Here is a 20,895-nt window from a genome sequence, read left to right as displayed (position 1 = left end):
ACAATTAGGGTAGGGTAAGGGATAGGGTTAGGGTTAGTTTTTACATACTAACCCTAACCCTAGCCAATCAGCAGCAGCTAGTCAACTGCTGCAGATTGGCTACTGTTAATTGGCTACTACTGTTGGATCTCCCTTAAAAGAACTGTAAAAAAGAAAGAAAAAAGAAAAGCAAAAATGAGTTATATTTTTAATGTACAACCACAGACTGACATGCTAACATGTTGAAATGAAGTTTGATGTTCTGGAAGCTGGAATGGTCTCCACTGCTTTGACCATTTGACAAGTGTTGGTTGTTAAGGTGAATGTTCCTCTGCAGAGAGAAGCTAAGTTAATTGACATAAATCTTGTGGTGAACAGGTCACACGCATCTGAAAGGGAAGAGGTCTAAATATTTTGACAGTGAACAACAACACCTTTTTGAGCAACAGATGCACAGAAGGCTTTTTAAAATAAATGACATATAAAAAGCAGTCAGCCCTTCGCAAGTGAGTCTCTCATTGTACAATGTGTTCAAAGGTCTCCATAAGGTTTATGTCAGCTTAATTTAGTGTGAGAGAAAAGGTTTTGATAAACACAAAAATCATCTCTATGGAGTCCATTTCCAAATCCAGGCTGTTCTAAAAACACAGACCAGTGATTTTCTAAAGGTTTTTCCTCTGGTACTCAATAACTCCACTCTATTCCTTCTCATTTTTCTTATCTGTTGCTGACAACTGTTGGCTTCAAAACACTCGACCCATTAGTAAAGTTTTTGACCAACTTGTAAACATCTGGTTATTAACACCTACACCCAGAGGCCATGAACACATAGACGCAGTGATAATTGTATAGATTTAATGAACACAATGCTTTGCTTTATCTTCTTCTGTAAACATATTTGACTGTTAAAACGTTAAATGCTTATGTTTCTTTACCAATCAGTTACTAAATCTGGCGTTGATGAAAAAGGAGAAGGTGGAAAATCACAGAAACTATTGAAATGAATTATAACAAACTCAACCCTTCTTCCTTTAATGCTACGTTTTAGATGTTTTACCCTTTTACTGCTTTTACAAATTGACCAAAAATACAAAAAGGCTTTAATGTCAAAGTGAAAAGTGATTTCTGACAGCTACATAAAATGATACAACAGAAGAAGTGATTGCATCAATATTCACCCTTTCAGTGTGTATTTATCAGCTGGCTCTCTGTGTGGATCACTCTCAGGCTGCACTTCTCCTCCATTCTTCCAGATAAACTGATCCAGCTGTCAGCTTGTTTAAACACCTGCCACGAGTTTTCTATGGGACACATCTGGGCTTTGACTGAGCCTTTTTACAACATCCCCCTTTTGTCTTCAGAACATTTACCTTCTACCTTTACAATGAGCCAGGTCTGTTACCAATAAGCATCCCCACAGCATGATTCTCCCACCACCGTGCGTCACAGTGGGGATTGTGTGTTTGTAGTGATTAGTCACTAAAGAACTTTCTTCCATTTGGCCATGGAGTCTCCCTCATGTCTTTTGGCAAACTCTAGTCCAGCCTTAATCTGACTTTTCTTCAGTAGTGTCTTTGTCATTGGAACTTCCAGAAAGCTCTGACTGGTGAAGAACCAACAGTCAGCGTAGTCATGGTAACCTGGTGTCATATTCCTTTCTTGATGATTTAACTTTCTTATGTTTTCAAGCATGACAAACAATGTCATGAACCTGTTCACTTGTAAATGTGAGTGGAGGAGTCTGTTTTGGAGATTTTGAGAGTATGGATGTGATGACGTGTGTGTGTTTTAAATTTTTTGCATGATATTTAAAAAAAATTTTATTGCATGTTTTTAGTGTTTTTATAGTGTTTGCATCCACTGTGGACTCAAACGAGACAGAAATAACAATTTCCCTGAAGGAGAATCCCAAAGGCATTAAAAAAGTTTCTATCTATACCGATATTTTTCATTAATATAGCTATTTCAAAGATATTATAACGACAGCGAATAGTCTGTGTTTGTGAATTATTTTGAAGATGCGGATGCTGTACTAGTTCAGCTTCCTGTTGTGATTTTTGAAGACTGACTGGACTTACTGTGGCATCCGGCAAAAACAGAATCTGTTTTGATTTTGGTTGTCCGGACGCAGTGTAACTGCCTGTGATGGGTGTGTATTCACTGAACCGGACGCAGTGTAAATTAGGAACAAGCCACATTAGCTCAGTGCCTATAGGCACTTGAAATTAAATATTTTTACATAATGTGAACAACTGCCATGTTTCACTTTTTTGAGAGTATAAATGCTCTTGCACTGTATATTTGCTGGTGTTTTTAGTTATGTTATTTGCAGAAATCAGTTTTGACTTTGACATCGGAGGATTTATTTTTTTTATTTATAATGATTGATTTGTAAGAATAGTAAAAGGGTAACACATTTAAAGGAGTGAAAAGTTTTCAAAAGGTACTGTATTCAATGTTTTCAGAATATTACCAAAACAATATTTGACAGCTAGTAAAAATTTGAGTTGAACTTTCTTAGGACAGGATTACAGACAGCAGCCTGAGACAGGAGCAGGATGAAAAGGTCAGTTTTTAAACTTATTAAAGGATCAAAGTGTATGAACCACAAAGAGTGTAATGAGAGCAGGGAACCTTTTACCTGCTTAGTCATGAAGTTTTTTAAAAATAAATAGCTGTGATTCAGGTTTGCATAAACTAATCTTGTGTCAAGTTTAAGTGTTTGGATCCTACAGTCAGGCGGGATGCTGTCTGTTACTGAGTACAATGAAACCAATGAACTTTGAACCAGGAACAGAATTTGGTTAGCGATCACTCTCAGGGCAAAGTTAGTTTATTCTTTGTCAGGTAAAGAGAGCCAGCATCCGTCAGAGAGAAATAATGAAATATACAAACATGTGAATTTACACCAGCCTTTTTTTTTTTTTTTTTGCCACATTGTCTTTGTGGCCATTCTGTACAGTAGAGTAAGTCCCAGTTTATGTACATGTTGGGTACAGAACGTGGACAGGAGGCAATAGTGCATTTTGTTGTGTGATTGCATGCTCTCCTTCAGTCTCTTCATTTCACTTCTGCTCTTTCTCCTCTTCTGATTGGACGATCAGCGGACTTGTGGAGCATAGCCCTCCTTCATCAGCCCCTCCTCATAATCAGTCTGGCAGAGAATCATGTTGTTCTTCAGGAAAAATTTGTCTCCCACACAAAACCTGCAGAGAAGCAGAGGACAGGTGGCACTTAGATGATCACCAAAGCATGAGTCCCGTCATTAACGTTCCACAGTGGGCCTGACTTACTGCTACATTAGCCAGCTGAGTCTGGTGCTAACTCAGCCTCAACTATTGTGACCTTGATTGTAATCACTGTGTATGACTGGTAGCATTATGCTACCTTTCATATGTGACATTTTTACTTCTTTCTCTCTGCAGCTCAGTCAGACTGTTAGTTCTAATTCCAGCTTGCAGGGAGTTTTTGGTTGTAGTCAGGCTCACAGCCGAGCAAGGCAGAGAAATGCACACTTCTATTTCGGAGGGAACAAGAGTTGAATTTATTTCTCTCATTATTTTATTATTCTGAATATCTCTAATGATTGCGCCAGTTTTAAATGATTGCGATGTCCATAAATTATGACTTTTATTTAATTAATTGTGATAGTAAAGACCTTTCAGTCTAAGGTTAGACATCTTTGCTATGCACAAACCTACAATGTGCAGGACGTTCCAGGAAATGATGAAGGCTTTAAAACCTTGATGATATACATTTATCCCCCTGATGCATCCCTGAAATCGTTTTCTCTATAAGCTCTCCTGAGGAAAAAAAACTGGTTTTTGTGTGCACAGATTTTATCATTCAGGATTTCACAAAAATCTGATGAAATCTGATAAACATTAGAGCTAAAAACTTTAAATAAAATGTCTGCTGAACATTCTAGGGTCTAAACCATTTTTATTCCAATTTTCTTTATTGAATTTTAACAGCTTGACATTCATTATTAATCATTAGGACAATAAAAACACAGTGATCACAAATAAGAGATACAGAGAGAAAAAAAATGAAGCTGGTTTCTCTGTAAACCCAGCCCACCCTGAACAGACCATGATCCGGGTCCAAGCACAAGACTAACAATTAGAGATCCAGCCCCTGGAACTACACACACACCAACACTACATACACCAAAACACCCACACATGTTCTAAACGAGACAGGAAATGACAAAAGAAAAATCAACAGTAAATAAATGAAGGAATAATAATACTCAATAAAAATAAACAAATACTAAAAATGATGGAAAATTTATAATAATCAAAATATATAAATCATAAATGAATACATAGGATAAAATGGCCCACAGATAGTCTAGTTTTCCTCTGTATTAGGGAGCAAAGTGATAGTGCCTACTAAAGACAGAAAATGTTTCCAGGTCTCCATAATTTTGTTGGCAGAGCCGATGAGTGAAAGTCAAAGTTTTCCAGTAGAGAACTTCTCTCACCCAGTGGTCAAGAGACAGAGGGATGCTTAGTTTCCACATAAGTAAAAACAATCTGAGAACCAAAGGAGTGTTGAACAGACCTTTTTCAATCTGATAGGTAGAAGCAGAGGGTTTTTGTTTTCCATCCATTTATTATTTGTATCTTGGTGCCTTCTTTATCAAAAGCTTTTACTCATGAATGTCTGATCTTGTGACTCTCATATCACATTAATAAACCTGACAGTGATTTTTACCTGACACTGTTTGGCAATCAATATTTTTCCCCACAAGACTTTCAACTACTGTATGGACAACATCATCCCAACCATGACGTGTTTAACAGCTGAATGACAATGACAAGCTTTAAAATCTATCTGTACATACTGTATGTCACAGTTTAAAATATATTCTTTCTTATTTTACTTGCTATTGTTTACCTTTTCTTCTTTAAAACCCCCAGCATTCCTAATTCCTGACAAACAGCATAGGTTTGATTCTGTTCAACAGAATTAGTGTGAGGATCCAAGTTGTCCAATGTGAAGTTTTTCCTGTCATCAGCACTGACCTTTCCCTTGTGCTGTCACCCAGCTGGGTTTCCTGTGCCACCATCTACACTGACCTTGACCCTCCAGCTCTTCTGTGGCCTCTGGTTCTTCAGGGGGAAAAAGGGCTGGATGATGAGGCTGGGCGACAGCTTCATCGATTAGCTGTCCCCAGGGCTGATCTGTGGCTAACTGCTTACAGGACGGATCCTCATATCTGGCGCCTCCACCCTGTCCTCTATCGCCTCAATATGCTCTCTGTGTTTGGATTTAAGAATGCAGGAGTTCAACTTTTAATGCTAAGGTAGAGGATGCTCAGATTCTGGATAATTTAAAGACAAAAGTAGCACATATAATAAAGTGACAGATAAGTCCACTATACATTATATTTTTAACAAATATGAGTCATCCATCCTAATGTTATGAACAAAGTGGGCAAAAGGAAGAGAAAATTGGGTCTCTTCTGCACAAGAAATGAAACATAATTATTGAAGCTTTTCATTTTCTCTTCTTTTTGAAGCTGGTTTATCTGAAAATGTTTCCTCCACAGGGTGCCAGCAAAGGGAAGCATGATAGCATTAACTGCTAATAAATAAATGTTAACATTCTTATGCAATGCTTGACTGGTGGAAGAAGAGTTGACGAAATCAGATAATTAACAATATAAGGTTTCAATTACACATGTGAAAAACTGACATGTTCATTCAAATACCTGTCAACACTAAAGAAACTGGGTCTGTCATATCATATTGTTTATATTCTATGGTTTCTGTTTTCTTAGCAGTATTGATTTCTTGTCTTCTTGATGTGTCAGGTTCTGTTGAGTCCAGTCTTAGGTCCTTACCAACAGTGTGTCTGACACACTTGTATTACTTTTATAAAATCGTTACCTAGGTGACTACAGGTTAAAAAAAAGAAGCTTTTTGGCTAATTCTTTTAAACTTTTTAAAAGTTTAAAAGAATTAGCTTTTTAAACTCATGAACTATCACAGCTTTTATTAAATTACACTGTTCCTTTATCCCCTTTCAAATAAATAAACCACATCAAATCAAGAATATTAAACAGTGAATGTCTCGTTTCTAAATGACGGCCTTCCCTTGAACAAACCTTTTCTCTCTATGATCCTGGTTCAACGCCTTAGATTCATTAATATCAGTACATTTCTGGCAATAATATTTCAAAAGATATCAGTCTTAAATGATCCCAAACAGACACACACCTCCCAGAAGCAACTCTTTGACGTTTGGCTCAGAGCCTGTGAAAATCCATCAACACAATCCGGCCCTCACTGATGACATCACAGATGTTGATTTAGAAATAAAATACATGTTTCATTCTTCCTGTCCTTCTAAACACTGCGAGCAAATAAGAACTGTAAGAATGAACGGTTCAAATGTAATTGAAATAATTTGTCATCAGATGATGTTATTGTGGAGAGAATCTCTGGTAATAAAAAACTGAATGAATTAATTTGATCTGCTCTGCTGGTTTATTCATTGGTGCCCCAGTTCTTCCTCGCCTCTATCAGCATGTGAGGATCGGTGGGAGCAACACACTCCATGCAGCAACTTACCTTTGATTGCAGAGCTGGCATGCAAAGCAGTCCAGGTGATAGACATTTTCTTTTGCCCTCATCACCATCTCGAAGGCTGGAATCAGCTTGCTGCAGGCTGCGCAGTTTCCTGTTACACCAAACAACCTGAACCACAAACACAAACAAGATATGACTGAGTCCAAAATAATACTAAAAAGCAGAAAACATTAGAAATGTCTTAATTATTCCAAGGTGGAAAGAACACTCTCAGACAAGTTTGAAAGCGTACAAATCATTTGGAAAAAACTGAATTCATCACAAGATCAATTAGAATGAACTAAACGATCACTTATAATGATTGTTGAATTATTGATCAACATACATCTGGAACGTCTGCACAGCGTTTCACTTTTTTCACATTTTGTTATGTAACAGCCTCAATTGTAATCAATGAATCTCTTTTCTCACATTTCTACATACAAATGATCCATCATGACAATTTCAAGAAAAAAAAATCATTTTCAGTCTTTTGCAAATTTACTAAAAGTGGAAAACAGAAGAAATAACATTTATGTAAATATTTACAGTCTTTACCACAAAGCTAAAAAATTGAGCCAATTTCACTGATCATTCCTGAGATGTTCCTACAGTTTAAATTGAATCCAACTGTGGGAAATTCAGTTGATTGAACTTAACCTGTAAAGATTCACACCTGTCTCTATAAGGTCTCACAGTTTACAGAACAACAGGAAGTGTTAGTCAGAATGGATAGAAAGATGAATGCAGCAATGGAGACATCCTGAATGAAAACCTGCTGCAAAGCGTCTTGACCTCAGACTAGAGCGACGCTTCATTAGTTCAGCAGGACAACAACCCAAAGGAGAGGCTTCAGAACCTCTCTGTGGACATGCTGGAAGGCCAACCCAGAGTCCAGACTGGGATCTGACTGAAAATCTCTGAAGAGATCTGAAGACGGCTGACAGACAACGTCCATCCAGCCTCATGGAGCTGCAGAAGAACTGCAGAGAAGAATGGACCAAACTGCCCTAAACAGAGGTGAGCTGAGCTGCTGGCATCAAATTCAAAAAGAACTGAACTGCCAAAGGTGGATCAACACAGTATTAAGCAAAGGCTAAGAATATGTTCATAAATGTGATTTCTTGATTTTCTATTTTTAATGAATTTGCAAAACATTCAAAAAATCCACACTGTCACAATGGAGTATTTGAGAGTAGAATTTTAAATAAAGAGATTAATTTAATACAATTTGGAATAGACCACTGTAGATATACAACAGCTCTCCTCACAACTGAAGGATAAATGTGTTCACATGATTGATGGATGGATGGATGGATAATAGTTTGAATATGGTTGCAACATAATAAAATGAGGAAAAGTGTGAATATCTCCAGACGTACTGTAACTTGGGGATTTTCTGGTAACTTCTAGACTAAAAACAATTAACCGTAGCTTGTGTTAATTGATGCTGAAGCAGTCCTTCCTAAAATATTCAACAGGCTTTTCCCACAGTTCATATTTTCTTCATAATAATAGCTGTAAAAACACATTTTCAAAAGTGTCTCTTTTTTTTTCTCAAAATTTCAAAACAATAAATGCACCACTCAAAACTGGCATACATTAAAACTTTAGTTAGAAACAATTAAAAATATCTTACATCATTTTAAATTATCTTATGTTTTAGGCCACAATTAAACATGATTTTTCTTCACAGAGCACAACACACCAAATGGAATCCTATTATTATTATTATTATTATTATTATTATTATTTTATTTTATTTTTTAAGCTTGTGAGCTACAGCTGGCACCACACGTAGAAGAAGATGGAACATTGCTTTCACTGCTCCATGCAAAATGTGAACATTCACTGAGTATTGGGGCCCGTACTAAACAGCAACCTGGATCTAGCAGCCAGATAACAAAATCATAAAGCAAAATAAGCTATTAAGCAAAGTTCTTTAGGCTCTTTTCACAGCCTGTGTTAAAATGACAAAACTGCATGCAGCTCTGAGAGCCTGTAGAGAACACGATCTGATAAATGATCTCAGGGTGTGGGATAGTCAGGGCTGGTTATTAACCTCCAGAGAGCATGTAACCCAGAGGCTGGAGAGGAGATGGATTTCACCTTCAGAAATCCAGACACAATTATCATTGTTAGCAAAATTCAACACAATATGGGACAAATCTTTAGACAGGGGTGGTTGGCAAAAGTAGTTCAATAGTTCAATGGTAAAAATTAACAGGTAAAAATGTAACTTATGTACTTGTATAAATTATAGATTTTTATTCAATATACTATGCAATAAACTCTGAGAACAAGAGGTGGTCAAATTTATTACAACTGGACAGGCAGGCAGTGCAAGACACTCCTTTAATGCATGCTGACCCACCAGCAAACAAAGCTAAAATATTTCAACCCTTAAACACACATTTATATCAAAAGTAAAATAAAATAAAATATAAAAGGAGGTCATTCAGTTATTCAGTTCAGGTGTGCTGGACCACAGGTGGCCCAACTTCCCCTAGATCAGTACTGAGGGACTCTGCAGTGTGTTGCTTAGTAACATCCACAGTTTAGGACTTTCCTACCAGAACGGAGAAGTGGTGATTCCTTGTAGTTAAAATCTCTTCTGTAATTGACAAAACAGCTTGACGAAGCTGAGATAAAATTGAGGGTTTCTGAAGCGACACACGCCAGTGGCAAATGAAGCTGTAATGCACAATACCTTCTGGGCCATTCTCTATTCATACCTACTGACCGTTCAAAGCTCTTTCAGTTTTGGAAGCACATTCACCAAACTCACTAACAAAGCCACTCTAGGTTTTGTGTCTTGCTCATACAGGGAAGCTGGAATCAAACCCACAACCTTCACATTACCAGATGACTCTTCCCAGTGAACCACAGCTGCCCATGGACTGACCTGCTTCTATGTCTGGCGTGCAGCATCACAATCTGCATTTATTTACCTTCAGCATGTTGATTTGAAAATAAAATACATCTTAATCATTGTGATTTAGTAAAATAAGAAACAACAACAGATTATTGGACAATCTCTAACAAAAAGGGCCAATCAGTGAAGACTTTTAGGTGTGAACTGCTCAGACAGAAGCAGAAGCTGGAGAAAGAAGAAGGTCTGGAAGCTGCTTGCTCCGTTTCTTTTGCCCAGCCCTCACCTCCTGTCTTTCCTGCCACATAAATTGCTCCAGCCTCAGCATGCATTCATCAGCTTCTGCATTAGAATTTGTTTCCTCACAAACCATTGATCATCGTCCTATTACTAGGCAAATGACAGTTAATTACCCACTACATTAACCACCAGGACCCGGGGACTGACTCCCTGTGCCATCAGTCAACATGATGAATGTGGCAAGTTCAGTAATGCATGACCATTCTCCCGTCTGCCCAGCACACAGAGAACAAGCCCCAGATCACACTTTAAAGCATCAAGGGAAAATCTATGGCAATTTGCATAATTACAGACTCAGGGTTAATAACAGACAAATGATTTGTCACATCTCTCATCGGCTTTTTTAATGGAACTGTTGTGTTATTAACCATGCTTGGAACAATGCTGGTGTTCTACATGGAAAGTAGAGAAGGCTTAGCCTGTCCATCTGTAAAAAGATCCAGAAGCAATATAGAAGAACAGATATGAGCAGCATTATATTAGAATTTGATCTAAGAAGTCAATTTGACCAGATAGTCATAAGGGAAGCTAGGGAGGGGGGAGGAGCAGATGTAATTAGTCCCTCTCCACCATCCATGAGATTGTCAATGATTAAACAACTCAAGAGTCAAAGTTATTTCAATTACCACAGGCGTGACCTGGGAATTGTCACTGGGATAAGATTTTCCTCCTTGAGTGCCCTCTCTTATGAGGCTGCCAGATCTACCAGACCTCATCTACACCCAAACACCAATCTGTCCTAACAAGGAATTATGGGATCCATTATGGGATCCATTATGAGAAGAAGGTGATAATATAAGGAAGTACATCAATTATTTTTCCTGTTTTAGTGAAACTCGCTCATGTGAGAATATACACACAAAGGCAGCACAGCTGTGAAATGTTCCACTTAAATATCAGTTTGAAGGTTTCTCCCCAAGTGACTCCAACTTGTTTATGGCTACTTCTGCTACTTCTAGTTAGCTAGTTATTGTCCCTAATTCAAGATTTTAATCCAAAAGGGTAAATATATTCTGTGTCTGAGGAAATGAGACAAAGGAATTGACACAGTCACTCAAGTCACTGTTTACTTGAGTGACTTGTAAAGTGTAAAATTAGCAGAAAATCACAAGAAAGATTTTTTTTCATCTTGTCACATTCCTTGCAGTTTTCATCTTTGTTACCAGGATGTTTAAAGGCTTCTTCATGTAGAAATCAAAAACACAATGCAAAAAGACAAAAACAGTTCCATTTATGTTTTTTTTTTTTTTAAGATCTTTTTTGTATCTTTTCTACATTTTCAGCAAATCAGGAATGAAATATGGCAAAGTGGCCTGCCTACATGCACCAGAGCAGTTTTGCTCTGCAGATGGAATGCTAATTGCTTGACTGACTTTATGAAATCAGAGAATGTCCCCATGTGCAAACTGAAAATCTTTCATAACTGGCACTAAAAACAAAACAAAACATTACCAACATTTCAGAGGTGGTAATGTTGGCTTGGCGTTTCAAAAGAAAAGCCAAGCCAATGGGAAGGTTCTAACAGTGACACAGGGAACCCTTTTATTCCACATGTTATACTCAGGACTGGGACCTCTCATCACCTCAGCGCAACCTGTCAAAGGACCATTTTCATCAATCATGCTGCTGGTTTGAAAAAGCTGATTTTGCAAATGACTTAAAGTGAGGATTCCCTGTTAACAATATTAGAAAGAAGATGAGCGCATACCAGAATTACCATGGTGCGAGATGCACCAGTACTTTCATGCAAAAGTGCAGATGTTTATCTTTACTACTTACTGTGGATTATTGGCTAGGGAAAACTTCTACCATAGTATTTTCTTTTCAAGTCCAAGCTAAAGATCTCGGCCAGCACCGCTCACTGCAAAGACCTGGCAGGTAACAGAGCAGCTGGATAGCAGTGGGTGGGTGTAAAACAGGGTCTCACTGTTCCACCACACTGCCCACTAATTCAGAAGTCATTCAGGGGCTCAGCTCAGGCCTCATAACCCCTCCAATACCATCAATATAAGCAGCTGTAAGCAGGACCGACATCAACCAATCAGGATTTTAACATACTGTTTTCTACATTCTGCCCTGCCCCTTATGCACGCCATGTTGCAGCAGCTCCAGTCAGCCACTCTCCCAGGCTGAGACGTGTTTTTTGCTCATTTGTTCCTGAACCTCATCGCCATTTTGCTTCATTAACCAGGGATACTAATGAAGGCCTGGCTGAAGCTGCCCACTTCAACTAAAGCAACACTTCATCCACATACACACCTACACACCCCCGCGCACACACCCCAACACCCCCCCCCCCCCCCCCCCCCCACACACACACACCCACGCCCGCACACGCACACACACAAATCCAAAGGATTGGTCATAGACATTCAGAGAGACTTTGAGCGGACCCTAGTAGACAAGTTCAGATGATGAAAATCATGTCACCTGGGCAGCAGATCAGATCAGGAGGTATGAATTATGCTTAAAGATTTTCTCTGAGTTATGTTTTTCAATCACCACACAGATATGAACAGGAATAAATAAGAAGAGACATATGTAGGGTTTGGATGAGTTTAGGCAAAGATAATTGGTTCAATTAAACTTGACTGCAATGTTTGCATGTATGACTGGATGAAATTGACTTTGCTATAAAGTGCCTTGAGATGATGCTTTGTAAATTGGTGCAATAAAAATAACTTGAGTTTAATAGAATTTAATTTGACTTCAATGGCTTCATCCAGTCTTCTTAAATTAACAAATAAGGCCAACAGACATTCAGTGACAGAGTTCAGGAGCAAACTGTAAAAATGGTCACTGCTCCGGGAGTTTCAACAATGCTGATTCCATTAACATGTCATTCCAACACCAACTCTCTCAAATGTCAGACAGTGTTAACATCTTCATAATCAGTCCTAGTCTGTCTTAAATTTGTTTTGCAGTATTCTGGCTGTAGTTCTCAACATTGCTATTGTTTTAGCGTAATGTCGTTGGACTATATTCCTTCTGCTATGCTGCCTCCTGTTGGTGACCTTACATGAATGTTCGTCTACTTCAGTCTCCCAATCAAATATGTTAATTTCTTTAGGATTAGGGTTTAACTGTTTTTCTTGTGTCAAATCCTTATAATTTGTTTAAAAACACACAAAGCCTTGAAAGAGGTACATCGGAAAGACAAGGCATTTCAGGTTGCTAGGTCCATATATCTACATATATTACCCATGCAATGGACTGGGAGCCAGTACAGTGTATACCCCACACCCCTTCACACTGAGCAGGATATGTTGGGCATAGAAAATGGAGTGATGCATAAATAGTTAGGATAGAGCTGTTTTAACCTCTCTCATGTCACGATACCAAACTAAGCGTGAGGATTTTTGTGTTCCTTTGTTTTTGTCTTGGTTACCACATACTGGCTCTCTGTGTGTGTCAGTATATTGGTTTAGGACCAGATAACTGTGAAACCAGACCAAACCAGTGTTTGGCAAAGATTGTGAGGCTGAGAGGAGCCGATACTGCACCTCGATGTGTGTCACACAGTAGGATTTCTGTTATCATCCTCTCACATGCATGCAGAAAGGAAGTGACAGCCAAATATGTGGCGGTCCTGCAGCCCCAGAGTGTTTCAGGCAAAACATGTCGCCCATTCTCAACAAGCAATGACTGTGGAGGGACATAAGCACATCAAACAAAACAAAAAGCAAAGAAAATGCCAAGCTCTTTTTACTGTTGCTGCAGAAAGCTTCCTGTTCCTATTTGGAGTAAGAAGTTCTGTTCAAACTAAAACCTTTTTAGACTTTCAGGTGTTCAGGTTGCATTTGCAACAACTCTAAGGACGATTAAATGATGGCCAGACTGGTACAACTCTTCCTCAATCACCATCATCCTGAACTATTGGCACAGGGCAGGATTCTTTCTTATTTACTCCAAATTCTGGGCCTACCATCTGAACGTGAAGCTGAAGATTGAGACACAGCAGAGCAGGAAATATTTTTCTGATCCTCTCCTTGTCCAACTTTGGGGAGCAGTGAACTGTAACCTGGGTTTCCTGTTCCTATGTGGCACCCAGTGTGGTCTTCTGCTGCTGAAACCCATCAGTTTTGTAATGTTTGCCATTCATAAATAATATTCCACAAACCTTGGCTGTAACAAAGACTTATTGAAATTACTGCTGCTCTTATATTATCTAAAACCAGTGTGTCCATTCTTCCAGCATCAAAACAACACATTTTAATTCCCAACAACTACAAGTCAACGTATATTCTCTCTTTTTTAGATTCTTCTCTTTGAACCTGACAGATGGTTGTGAGTGAAAATCCAATCAGATGAGTAGTTTATGACATTCTGTCTGCCACCGACAACCATACCGCATTCAAAGTGACTTAATCTCCTTTCCTCCCTATTCTGATGCTCAGTTTAACTTCAGCACTGCATCGATGTGCCTCATGGCTGATTTATGTTTTGTGTAAGTTAGCAATTGAACAAGTATACAAGGATGCCAGTGACTGTACATGTACAGTATGTATAGTTTGTTGTTAGATTTTTAAGCATTACAAAGAAGTCAAGCTTGAAATCACACATTTGAATTTAATTCGGTCATTTTCTGTTGTGAGTTTCCTGAACCACTTGGATCTGACTGTGACAAGCTGCAACCTGTTTTAACTGCCACCAGGTGGAGCGTTGGATGCACTCTGGACACCAACAACAAAGACAAAGCAGCTTGGATACACCGGTTTGTACATCTTTGTGTGAAAAATAAGCCTGCATGCAGTGGACGGAGAGTTTTTCTTGGAATTACATACTCAGGAAAATGACTCTGATTCTTAAAAAAAGAAAAAGATTGCTGCAAGTCCAACTGAACAGCCATGACATATTATTACGCTATGTTAATGGCAATAAACTGAAGAAACAAGGTGCAACAACTGGAGTCCTGCTTCATGTTTTCATTAAAGTTAGAAAAGACAGCTGTTAAACTAAAGAGAAAAATGGGTTTTCCACAGTAATTAGAAAAAAAGGAAGAAAGATAAGCTTTACAGACTAAACTTGTCTTAAGAAAGAATGAAAAACCTATTTATATTTCAAACTCAATGGATATGACAAAGACATGGGTTGTTTGGAAGGACTTTCAGGAAAAAGCCTTTTCTCCTTAAAAAGTGCATAGCAGCATAACTTTGGTTTCAGAGGTTGAATCTCAACAAACCTCAACAACTTCTGAATAATGTCTGTTGGACTGTTAAGACCAAAGTGGTAATGTTGGCCTGTAAAACACATCAGCATAATTATTTAAAAACCAGTACAACATTCAAGCAAAAACAGCCATTCCAGAAAACAATGATCTAAGCTCAGCAGCATCAACATACCTTCTAATCAAACTGATGATTCTCCTGTGCAAAATTCTGGAATTAGAAATGAATTAGGCAACGGCTGACCTCTAAGTGTGGGAGAAAGTCGTTTCAGAGCAACCGTTATCAAAATTAATCATCCCTTATATTCTTTACAATCTGGTTTTTAGGAAAATATTGTAGGTACTGTTTTTTAAATTTGAAAAATTTACACAGTAAATCACATTAGTTTAACCTCAAAAATTTAATTGAAATCAATCTAAATTTTTAAAATTACAGAAGGAAACGTTTTAAATCCCACAAAAAAACCATACTTCTTTAGAACAAATCTACAAAATATAAAATTGCAGTAATTTACTTTAGTTAGTAAATTACTGATATTAAAGATCTGCATCCTGATTCTGACTTTCTGAATGTTGTCTTGGTTACTGTGATGCCATTGCTTAGAAAGATGAACTCATTCAAGTTTAGAGAAAGTGTCTTGTGCTTCTGTCTAATTGGAAAACGAGTCTTTGTTACAAGAGCACATTTGTCACTGAGAGTTAAGTTTTAACAACTTCAACTTACTTTATCTGGTTAATTTTGTTTTTGGTTCATTTTGTTTTACTTTTGCTATATATGATCTCTTATTTATTTCTGTGCTTTACATTCAGGCCTAATTTTTTAAAAGGTGCTAATATCCATCTCTTTTGTCAGAATTTGATCTATACTCTAAAACATTTTCTCTTTTCTGTACCCTGTAGCAGATTAAAAATTAGTCAAGGCCCAAACCTAATCTGGAAATCCTTGTGAATGAGGAGAGGAGAGGTTAGGTAAGCCATTAATATATGCATAGAAATGACCTCCAGGACATACAAAAAAAGAGTGTGTGGCAAAAGGTTGAATAATCTTTAAACTGCACTTGAATTTAATTAAAACTTACAAAACAGGTACAATTGCCTTTTGGTGAGATCATGTTTTTCTTCAACAGTACACCTAAGCAACAATTTCTGTCCTTTTGATGTCAATTAAGACCCTCTTATTAAAGTCACAAAGGTTAATCTGGAAGGAAAGATGATATCAAACGTGATGGAAAGAAGCCAACGCAGCGACCCTGTGCTGATTAGACGTAGGGACATGATGAAGCTGAAGCTCGTGGGTCTTTTATAAATTTAAAACACTTTTTCAAGGGTTACTGAAATAATGCCAACACTTCTTACAGAGACTGCGATTCAAAGTTAGCAAGAATAACTGATTTGCAATTTATACATTTCTTAGAACATGAGAAATGTGGTCATTAAAAGAAACACATCAGGAATGTTTTTATTAAACGGCTCAATATGTTCAGGACACTAGAGCCATTATTTTATAGATTTACTTCTCCTATAGCACTGCTGTCTTATCCAAGATCCATCTCATCCATTCATTACAAAGAATTGTGTGGCGTTGCATTCCTGAGGGTCAATCTGCGTCAAATACAGTAAGCGGATCCCTGGACTGTTGATTGAAGGCATTTGTAATTTCTGAGTCTATACATTATAAAAACAACTCATCATGTTTAGTATGGATTTATGTGACACCTGCTGCTTATTATTTTATGATTTAATATGAAATAGTGTTGAGAAAACAAATCAGACTTTGACAAACCTGATCTGTTGAAAGAATATGCTGATGATAATGATATCTGCATTATCACTAATCTTAAATTATTTGTTCTTCCTCTGTGAATTTACCTGAAAGCAGCAGCTTGTAACTTTATCCATCAGCCCAGTATGAGACCTGAAAAGTCCCCTGCAAATCTTATCCATCTGCTCTGGCTGTGCCCCCGGCTCAGTACCTTTAGGATGGAGATATTTTCTGCTGTATCTAATGTGGTTGGGAGGAAAATTGACCCGAACCATCTAAGTGCCTTGTTTGGGGTCTTTTGTGGAAGACCCCTTAACTCCATCTCAGGAAAATTCTCTAGCTTTCATGACCATTATTGCTAGGAGAGTTATATTACTTATATGGAAAATTCCCCAACCACAGTCCTTCTTCCACTGGTTTAGAGATATTCTTTACCTTCTTAAACTCTTCTGAGCAATTTACACACTGGATAACCACTACAACTGCTGGCTAGATGAACTAACTTTCCCTGAAAATGAAGGTTCTTCAGAAGTTGTGTTCCGCTCTTTCCCACTAGACTCTTTCTTGCCCTCATGTGGGAAGCAATGCAGACTCACCTCACTAATTTTTATTAATTACTGCCAATAGTGACACATTGTCTAATTCGCACCACTCAAATACAATATGATAAAAAACAACTCCTGGAAAGTTAGCCTTGTTGTGTTTACTCTGTAGATTCCAGGACAGAATGAACCCAATCGCTTCATCAACCCAGCAAGAGAAAAAATGCACAATGGGTGAAAAACATAACAATAGATTTGTAAAAATTCTTAATTACTTCAAAACAATTATCGCGAACACCCTTTCGTTTTAGTTAATAGAAAAATTACAACATATTTAGCCTAACATATTCAACTAATAATGGATCCCTTTAAAGGCTGCAGTAATTAAAACTTTTCACAAGGAACACATGAAAGACTCTGTAACCAATAGCAGACCTACATTTGAGTCTGATTTTTTGTCTAATTTTTTTTAAACGGTTGCTAATCAATTGTGTGAACATTTACACTGTTCTATTTGTTTTAGTCATATTCTTGTTTCTCCGAAAATCTACAATCATCTCACATTCAACATAAGATCACTTTTTCCTAAATCGTGACACAAAGCTGGCCACCAGCTCTGTGCTCAGCTTCATACTGACACACCTCACCAGGGCACAGTCATCACCGTTTCAGTAAAGCTGAGGAGAGATTTTCAAAAGACCAGGTGTTCACACTGACAGACTAGTTTTTGTTTTTGTACTCAATTACATTGAGTGAATATGACTTGAAGTGATGGTTAAAAAAGTTCAAGTTTAGTGACACAATAATAATGACTAATAATCTGTTTTTAAAAACAGACAAACATTCTAAATAATAAGTACTTTTGCAGCAAAATGCGCAAAAAATGCATCTTAATTTTTAAGATGCATTTTAATTCTAATCTAATTCCATATTTAATCCAATTAAATGAATTCCGGTATATTGAGTCACATTTCAAATCAATTTAATTATTTTGTAAAGTTGTTCACATAGTAAAAATTATATTCATAAAATAGTAAAACATTTGCTGTATTTTATGTACACAAAGAAAAAAAGACAAAAAAAGGCAAGCAGTAGATTTTAGACTTTTACTGATGAATTAAAATATGAAGCGGAAGATCTGAGAGCTGCAAGAGGAGGATTAGATAATTTCATTCCTTGGATCAAATCAAATTACACATACGGCTGTGTGCCTCAATAAAACCAATTTTATTTGAGAGATATTGGCAGAACAAATTTCACCATGAGCTGGAGTTTCATACACACTGACTGCATGACTAAGGTCTAACCTGGCCTGATGAAAAGCTTTCCTCCGCTCTCAGTGCTCTGGCAGGCAGATGAAGCAGTGGGACTCACAAAGAGCATCAGTTCTGATGCTCTGCTTCCAGTCCCAACGCATGGACTCCGACTTGACCTACAAGCTATATGTTAAACTTTTGTTATTCCAATGCCAATGACTTTTGCACAAATTATAGAATTCTTGAAATTTAACTTATTCTTTTATGATTAAAAAATACATTATAGCATTTTCCTTGCTCCCGGAAGTACTCTTATTTCTTTTTTGAAAGAAGAATAACTCCTCTGACACAAATGAGGCATTATTTCAATAAAGAGCTTCATTGCTTTAATCATTTTTTAGATGTATCATGAAATAACATATTTCTCAGTCAGGTATCAATAATATCTAACTCAAAGGAGTAGTTGACATTGTTTTGTCTGGCTGCATGAAGCTAGATGGCGTGTTTAGGCAGGGGAATAGAACGGGTTCTTGTGGGGTGTGGTGCATGGAAGCTTGTGTGCAATTATAATCAAGTGGTCATCTACCACTTCTCTTAAGTGATGCAGAGCCTAATTATCAGCATCAAAGACTGCCATGGGATTGAGACCTAAGAGGAAAGTGAGGAGAGAGGGGAGTGTTTTGGTGTTTGTGAAGGATGAAAGAATAAAAACTTATAAAGTGGCAAGAATGACAGGACTGAGTGCCGCATTCTCCTTCCTCAAGTCTCCCTAAAAGCTTAAGCAGGAGAGGCCTTTATGTACGCCAAGTGCTCTATTGTAATAACAAGTTGTAGAGATGGGATTCAGTTGGGACTGGCAAAACCGACACAATCTCTTCTTTAAGGTATTCAACAAGACAGCATCGCTTAGACTTATAATGGTTTATTTGCTAAAGATACAAGTAAAATACTTTTTTTTAATTTAATGTTCCTAATTTAAAAATACAAGCCTAAAAAATATAAACGGTCTTTTACTTCAGTACTGTGAAGAGGTTTTATTAAGGTGAATGGTGTCTAAAGTTTTATTTCTGGATGAGGCCTTTTATTGTTAAGGTTGATCATACTGATACTTTAAACATTGAATACAGAATTTTATCTGAGTTTTATCATTCTGACCACAAACATCCAAGCTAAATGCTTCCTTAGTATTAGCCGCTAGGCGGAGAAGAGAGTTGCTCCACTAGTCTCCCTCTGCAGAGGACAAAACATCTTCAGAACGTCTTCCTTTCACGGCAGTAAAATCCACAGTACAGCTAACACTTTCTAATGTTCAGTGGTCTAAATATCCCTGCCTGACTTCTGAACCAAATATCTTGGGGTGATAAAGGAAGAAGCTAGATTTCTGTTGCTGTGCTAGTTTCCATGTTTAATGAAAACTAGCATACCTTTTGAAACTAGAAAACCTTTTGATTCAAAGGTTTTTCCTTGATCCTGTGAAAAACATGTCTCCCATTTCACAAGGTAAGCTGAGTTGGTACTCATACTCAGTTTGTCCTTTATGACACACATCCAGTGTGCATCATGTGCTGGTTGATTGGCCCTTCTAGATGTCATGTGACTTTTTGGGAAAAGGGAGAAGAAATAGCTTATGAGCAAGACACATATTTCTGAGTTCAGGGCTCCAAGACAACGGTGCCTCCTGTGTTTCCCGTAAGGTATAATTAGAAATTCTGCTGATGGTTTGTGCAAGTCAGTAGACCAAGTTCAGCCTGAAGTGTTGAACAGTTTCTTCAGCTGCAAAGGCGGGATTATTTCTGTTAGTATTTAAGACACAAGAAGTACTCCGCATTTCATGAAAAGATAACTAGGTGTCAGATAAGCAAAGGAGAGTCTTTTCCCGACAGGATGATGGGAAAAGTCAGATAAAAATCTTGGAGCTCTTAGAGCCTACAATGGTTGAGTGATTAGTTGAAGTACGTCATTCCTTATTCTAGACAAAGTCCTATTAATTCTGATCAGTAGAAGTAAATTGTTCTTTGCTGTTTGTCAGATCCTGTTTCTAATACTGTTTCTCATCAGCAAATACTTAGAAATATAGATTAGAATTCTTATTTTTTTATTTTAGTCCATATAGAATGAAAACAATCTCTAAAGAAAACAAATTACTTTGCTAAGAAAAAAAAATCATTTTTGGATGGATGGATGGATGGATGGATGATACACTACTGACAGTAGAAAATAACTTGTGTTAAATTTATAATTACACTTTTATTGTAAAGGCAAAGTACATGATGATTGTTTACTTAAACTTAGTTTATTTAATATTCCACTAACATGTGACTATTGCTTACTGTATTTTAACAAAGGCTATGCAAGAGCTTTCTGGATCTTAATTCAATTCAATTTAGTTTATTTATATAGTGCTGATTCACAACAAATGTCGTCTCAAAGCACTTTACA

General features: G+C 37.4%; 1 protein-coding gene across 2 annotated transcripts in view; it reads right to left on the bottom strand.

The window, feature by feature from the left end:
* Window positions 1-20,895, bottom strand: part of lmo3 (LIM domain only 3) — a 41,251-nt gene that overhangs the window by 594 nt on the left and 19,762 nt on the right. For both annotated transcript variants that reach the window (XM_032589905.1, XM_032589904.1), the window contains exons 3-4: window positions 6,561-6,686; window positions 59-3,185 (exon numbers count right to left, since the gene is read on the bottom strand). In XM_032589905.1, coding sequence (XP_032445796.1) covers window positions 3,080-3,185; window positions 6,561-6,686 — 232 coding nt within the window. In that variant the 3' untranslated portion in view covers window positions 59-3,079. The remainder of the gene's footprint in view (window positions 1-58; window positions 3,186-6,560; window positions 6,687-20,895) is intronic.

This window comes from Xiphophorus hellerii, chromosome 17 (genome assembly GCF_003331165.1).
Source record: "Xiphophorus hellerii strain 12219 chromosome 17, Xiphophorus_hellerii-4.1, whole genome shotgun sequence".
Classification (NCBI taxonomy): Eukaryota; Metazoa; Chordata; class Actinopteri; order Cyprinodontiformes; family Poeciliidae; genus Xiphophorus; species Xiphophorus hellerii.
Note: the sequence above shows the minus strand (reverse complement) of the source record. Positions and strands in the feature narration are given on the sequence as shown.